At 39.9% G+C, this 6,582-nt stretch overlaps 1 protein-coding gene across 2 annotated transcripts; it reads right to left on the reverse strand.

Annotated features, from left to right (window-relative positions):
* Positions 1-868: 868 nt before the first annotated feature.
* Positions 869-3,495, reverse strand: LOC125555852 (ureide permease 1-like). 2 transcript variants are annotated; one of them, XM_048718675.1, is made up of 7 exons: positions 3,229-3,495; positions 2,986-3,124; positions 2,392-2,560; positions 2,193-2,233; positions 2,017-2,123; positions 1,496-1,870; positions 869-1,027 (listed from the first exon to the last, which is right to left on the reverse strand). In XM_048718675.1, exons 1-7 carry the CDS (start codon positions 3,424-3,426, stop codon positions 869-871), a joined length of 1,188 nt encoding a protein of 395 aa, XP_048574632.1. In that variant the 5' UTR covers positions 3,427-3,495. The 2 variants fall into 2 exon arrangements, with proteins under 2 accessions (XP_048574632.1, XP_048574633.1); XM_048718676.1 differs by having other exon boundaries at positions 2,193-2,236; positions 3,229-3,459.
* Positions 3,496-6,582: the final 3,087 nt, after the last annotated feature.

Consider the following 6,582-nt stretch of genomic DNA (forward strand, 5'->3'; position numbering starts at 1 on the left):
TATCACGGTACATGTCATGCAGGATAGCTGTGGCCTATGCCACCTGATCATGGAGCCAAATGAGGCCTAAGGTTTAGGAGGATTATAGTATTATTTTTGCAGCACGCTATCCTGTTCACGAATGGAATGTTAATTTCTATAGAACCTTGAAGTTTATTTCATTAGTAACAGGATCAAATATTGTGTTGTCTTTTCCTTTCACATGGAATCAAACATAATAATTTGGTATGAATTTGAAATCTGAAGACTAAAATATTATGCTACCTCTTTAGTTGGCAGGATTTAAATAGAAGTAGGAATAGGAAAAGCAAATGGCATCTTGAATCATATAATAATTGAAAACACAAAAATATTTGATAGAAGTTTGTTTGGTTGCACACAAACTAAAGTTTCCATGAGGTTGGACAAATTGGGATTTTGCAATACAAAATGGATTCTAGAAAGTATTTCTATGATTTCAATCCTACATTCTTTTATAAGAGATAGAATCCTCCAAAATTTCTTTCAACCAAGGAGGCACTGAAACGTTTCCCCTTGTTTGGGGTTATGTACAGCCACACCTGGCAACTCCATTCAGACGAAAACATCGCAGATAGGATTCACTTTGTCATGGCATGGACTGCTTCCCGAGTCAACGACTTGCCTTCCCATCTTACTTCATCATCCTACGCCTTGTGACAGGACTAGGAGGAGTTGCGAGCTAGAAGAACAGATGAAAGGGTGGGGCAACCCATCACTTTGTGCGTTGCGCCTTTGACCAGATGAAGCCATAAGCATGGCTACAGTCGGCGACCAACATGAGCAGAAGTTCTCCTTGACGACTTCCGGTACCGTCGAATAGCAAGATGGCCCAGAATGTGGCAATGGATCACTTTGTGCTCCTGTGACCAGCTGAAGCCATGAGCGTTGCTACAGCTGCGATGAACATCAGCAGCATGAACACCAGCAGAGTGTACATTTTCTTTGACGACTTCCGGTACTCCCCGAATAGCACGATGCCCCAGAATGTGCTCCCAAGTGGCAAAGCCTGATAAACAGCAATGCAGAAGCAGTTAGAATCATAGGTGTAGAGAAGTTTCCTCTTCAATCTGAAAATTATATCTAGGGTTAATTTGATAAATGCCACTCCAAATCTGGCGATTCTGAGAAATGCCACTGCAATTTTCAAACTTTGAAAATTGCCATTTCATGCCATTTCCAGTGGCATTCTTCGAAGTCTGGAGTGGCGTTTTAAACTTTGCAAAAATTGCAGTGGCATTTTTCCAAGTTTGGAAATTGCAGTGGCATTTTTATGAATCGCCATAATTGGAGTGGCATTTATCAAATTAACCCTTATATCTACCACAGGATATGTTTTGGCGATTCAATATTATTTTAACATCTTGATTGAATCACACAGAATGCAAACATGGTGCATTTCTCTTCAGAGTGAAGATGTCTTTTTACGGTGCTGGATGCAAACATATAAGAACCACGAGACATTGGTTCAACCAACCTCAACAGCATCAGCAACAGCATAACCAGCAACCTGACCACCCATGAACTGGAAGCCACTGCCCAAACCACAAAGGAGACCGGCAAGAAGAGCCCATTGTGTGCCTTCCCAGTCATTCAGATAGGCCTTGAAGGATGACTTTGGCACGCCGGTCATTGGGCGGTAGAGGAACAAGATGTTCAACCCGATACCAATGACAAAACACGAGATGGAGAAGTAGAAGAAGGCATTGTATACATCCAGATGTGGGACACCGTCTTTCAGGGTGTGCCACTGGTCATTGGTGGCCAGATTGAGTGCTGGAGAGAAGAGCGAGAGGCAGACACCAGCAAAGAAAACTTGCCCAAGCCACTTGAGAGTACTCGATCCAAATACCTGGAAAATGGAGAAGTTTGGCTAGATCAGTTCATTGATGTTGCGATAATAATTATGCTTCTCGCTTTTGAAAACGAGGTTCAGAACAAACATCCAGTACTATCTGAATTATTCTATAATGACTAGTGACAGAATTATGAGTTTACCTTAATTGAACGCCGCCCTTCGAGCTCAATTAGGTATTCTGCAGTTCCTGCCTTAGCTCTGGTGGCATCTTCTGCAGAAGCTCCATTCTCTATGTCCTCTAGTGCATCTGAAATAGGCAAAGTTAGGAACTAGAATCTGCAACTGCGATACATCAATAATACCAGTAGTCATGCACCATATATAACTTGTGTGCTTGGCTCCATACCTCCATTTGTCTTGTTAAATTAGACATTACAGTGATCAGAGCAGCAACAATAAGACGTAAAATGGTTTACAAAGATTGACATCTAATGCACCTAGCCGATGTAAGTGAACCAGTGGGTAATGTGACTCCGTGTGACGTAAAAATGTGCAAGAAAGTGAGACCATGTTACCCAAGGTTGTAGCCATTTGTAGATTCACTTAGTTTTTCTTCATTATCCGCTGCATTAGAAGCATGTACAACAGTCCTGAGGATGACTGCAACAAGGAAGCATGCCACTCCAGTGAAAAGAATGTCTGCCCTGTTGATGCGGTTGTCCAGGAAATAATTCAGTGTTGTGCCTGAAAATACAACACACGACTTAACAGAAGAAATATTAAAAAAAAAAAAAGAGGCAGCTAAAAATCCAACTTGTAATTTGGTGCATCGGTTCTTTCAGTTCAGATATCAGCTATACTTGTATCATCAAAGCTGTTCATATCTTGAGATGTTTTTAAACCTAGACAATAATACCTTGCTAAATGATTCACCTAAGATTGACACACACTTTTTTGAAGCAACTAGAACTGTCAGATAACCAGTGTTATTGGGCAAAAGACTGACTTAAACCAACTAGTGCTAACCTAGTAATTCAGTCCCTATTGTAATCATTAATAAAGGAGCATTGGGATCAATAATGAGCTGTACGTGACATGTATCATCAGAAGCATAACCAGAAAAAATAATAAGAATGTTTACTACATTCAGTTTGCAGGGATCAACTTACCTATTACAACAACCATACTTGCACAGATAACCTCAGTAACTAAGAGACCCACATATGTCCAAGCATACTGTGTAGAAAGGTTCCCAATACTGAGCACAAGACCCCCTGCCATTGCAAACAGCACCGAAGGCCAGTTATCCTTCATCAAACAATTCACTCTGAATCAGCAAACCAGATGAATCAGCGATTGTCTCATCAGGAAGTTGTTGTATAAATAAATGAATGCTTAGTTAGACAGCTAACTTGACTGAGCTGGGTGAAGAAATTGGGCATGTTTTTCTTGCTCTCCCCAAGCTGGCCCAAGGTGAGCGCAATGAGGACTGCGGCGAGGAGGTTGTTGATTGAGTAATCAAGGTACGTGTGCTGCGGTAGCCGTCCCCTGCGCTCCAGGAGGGTGAGCAATGTTGGCCATGTGCCCAAGAAGAGAAGGGCGGCACACATGAGAGCAATGGCACTGCCTTTGTCTTCTACGATGAATATGTTGAGGCCTTGTTTGATGGAGACCACACAATTCAGTCAGGAGGCCTTCAACCACCTGCAGGCATCAATTGAGAGTTTTCAAGTTAGGAATCTGGAATTAATTCTGAATAGAGATGATCAATGAACACAATGATTTCTTCATCATCAAACCAATTGAGGGTTTCCAAGTTAGGAATCTGGAATTAATTATGTAAAGCTACAAATCCGCAATTAATACTGGATACACATGATCAATGAACACACTGATTTCTTCATCATCAAATCAATTCAGAGTTTTCAAGTTAGGAATCTGGAATTAGTTGTGGATACAAATGATCAATGAAGAGACTTATTTCTTCATCTTCACAAAGCTTGCATGAAACTGAATGATTTGGAGCACTCATTGCAGATCATATATCAGAACAAAACGTAAAAGAAAAATCAGTCCAACAACCACAAAAAAATAACCAAACATCATGGTCCAGTTTGTTCTAAACCCAAACAAAATTACTAGCGCATATCAGATACTCAAAAGTCCGACTCGATCCGCAGGAGTTTGAGTCTCACAGGCATAGTTAGCTGCCACAAAACTCGTGTGTGCTTGGAGACCAGAGCACCAATGGAATTGGGGCTTTATAGGCAGGAAGGAAGGAAAAAGAAGTTGCATCCCGAGATGGGTCATTGGAAACCGCGGAGGTGGAAAACCTCTCAATACCCTAGCACACCCACCCACCGGCGGGCGAGCGCGCCTCCCCACCTCTACTACCGTGGACCGCGCCCGGGAGCAGCGGCCGTGTCACGGCGCCGCCGGGTTGGATGCTCTCTCTGCTCGGCCTCGGATTTATCGGCGAAACTAGGAAGGGATACGCACCGACACCGGAGTTGGACAAGACGAGAGGATCGATCCTGATGAAGTTTTGTGTTTGTTCCTCCCCTCGGTTTGGTTGCATTGCGTCGCTAGCTATATATGTATGTTGAGACGGGAGGCGCTTGTCTTCCATGGTGATTACGGTAATGCGAGGCGGGTTTGTGTTCCTCCCTGTTCCCGGCCAGTTTGCGAGGGAGAGCTGTTGCCCATGCTCGCGGCAGCGCCATGCTACCTCCTCCTCCGTCCTTTGCCTGGACCAACAACGGCCTAGAGGCCCATACCTATCGGGCTACAACAATTCAGTACTAGTAATACTCTTTTTTAGCTGAATTAGGACAATCCCTATTAGACGCTTGCCTCTTTTTTCTGTTTTTGTTTCTACTTCTTTTCTTTTCTTTTTTTCTTTTTTCCATTTTCTTTCTTTATTTTTATTTCCTTTTTCATGCATTATACAAAGTTCATTGTGTGTTTAAACACAAAAAACCTTCATATATTTACGAAAATTTTCACCCTATATTACGAAAATGTTCAACGTATATTTTTTAAATGTTCATTGAGTATTTTAAAATTGTTCAGCACATATCACAAAAATGTTTGATGTGTATTTAAATATTTGTTCAGCGTGTATCACAAAAATGTTCAGTTTGTATTTAAAATTTGTTCAGCGTCTATTACAAAAGATTTAAATATATGTTTTTAAAAATTGTTCATCGTATAAAATTTCCTATAAAGGTTAGAAATTTCAAAAGTTTGCTCACTCTATGTAAAAAATGTTCATTGTATATAGGGAAATTGTTTAGTGTGCATTTGAAAAATGTTCGCCACATATTAAAAAAAAATGTCTAGTGGGTATTTGAAAACATTTCACCTATAATAAAAAGAGTTCAAAGTGTATTTTAAAATTATTTTTTAAAAAAATTGTTCACATCTTTAAAAAAATTGTTCGAAATTTCCAATTTAGTTACTTTTCACTACTTTTTATAGCACAGTGCTGCTATTTTGTTATTAAAGACCAACATGCCATGGGGTTATCCATTCGCGCAGGGAACCGGGAAGCCCCGTGATCGATCCGGGTGCGTCTATTCCTCGTGTTCAGGTAGTCGCACATGGGCCAGCCCAAGTTCGCTGGAGGGCACATTCCTAGTTTTTTTATGTTTTCTTTTTGCCTTTCTTTTATTATTTTTATACTTTAAAATGTTCTAGATATATATTACAAAAAACACTCTTCAAAGAAGTTTTGAATTTTTTTGAACGGGTATTTTAAAAATGTTGAAGAAGTATTTGAAAATGGTGAACATATATTTGAAACATATTGTACAAGTATTTGAAAAATATTGATCATGTATATAAAAAAGTTTTTTTGCGGATGTATATAAACATGTTGAACAAGTATTTCAAATTTTCCAAACAGGTATTTAAACATTATTGAACAAGTATTTGAAAAATGCCGATTATGTATATAAAAATGTTGAAAATGTATTTGTAAAATGTTGAATATGTATTTGAAAAAATGTTGGCAATTATTTGAGAAAATGTTGATCATGTACATAAAAATGTTAAATGAGTATTTTAAAAATATTGAACAAGTATTTAAAACAAATGTTGAACAAGTATTTGAATGAAAAACCCAAAAAGGAACAAAAATCCGGAGAAAAAACAAAAGAAAGCAAAAAATGTAAAACTAAAGGAAAACTAAACAAAAAGTGGAGATGAAAAAATAAAAAATAAAACGAAAAGAAAAAACAGAAAGAAAACGTGAAAACAAATGGAAAACAGGCTTTACTCGCCTCATCTACAAAACGTGTCTCATACTTATAAGTTATCACAAACGAGACTTTGGTGGAGTGGCTAGCAGCATTAGCTCTCATCCTCTCCCTCGCGCGCCTACTTTTTAGGATTTTCTTCACATTTCGAAATGTAATGGCCGGTCCAGTCGGGCTGCTTGTGCGCAAAAGCTTGACTATTGTACGCACGTGCATCCAATAGGAGCTCTCCTGAATTTGGTACTAGTACTGCTTGCTTGCAATGTTGGAGAGGGTGCGGTCACGCGCAGCGACTATATCTCGCATTCACGGTAGAAAACCCACGCTGGAGCGTCTATGACAGTTGAGCCGACCCATCCGCACACATTAAAGGAAAAAGCGATTGGAAAGAGGAGAATGCGGGATCAATACCTAGTCTCCAACGAGATAGCCGGCGCTGCTAGCTACTGTGTCCATTTCCCGTCAGTAGTTAGTAGTAGGAGCGCGACCTACTTGAGGTGATTTAAC

This window comes from Triticum urartu, chromosome 5 (assembly GCF_003073215.2).
Source record: "Triticum urartu cultivar G1812 chromosome 5, Tu2.1, whole genome shotgun sequence".
NCBI classification, from domain to species: domain Eukaryota; kingdom Viridiplantae; phylum Streptophyta; class Magnoliopsida; order Poales; family Poaceae; genus Triticum; species Triticum urartu.

What these genes read in the sequence shown, in the direction of transcription:
- LOC125555852 (XM_048718676.1), bottom strand. Translation starts at nt 3,426, where the DNA reads ATGTGTGCCGCCCTTCTCTTCTTGGGCACATGGCCAACATTGCTCACC. An exon ending in TCTTCACCCAGCTCAGTCAA is followed by an intron (nt 3,125 to 3,228) that starts GTTAGCTGTCTA and finishes TGTTTGATGAAG; the next exon opens with GATAACTGGCCTTCGGTGCT. An exon ending in AAGCACACAAGTTATATATG is followed by an intron (nt 2,124 to 2,192) that starts GTGCATGACTAC and finishes TGCCTATTTCAG; the next exon opens with ATGCACTAGAGGACATAGAG.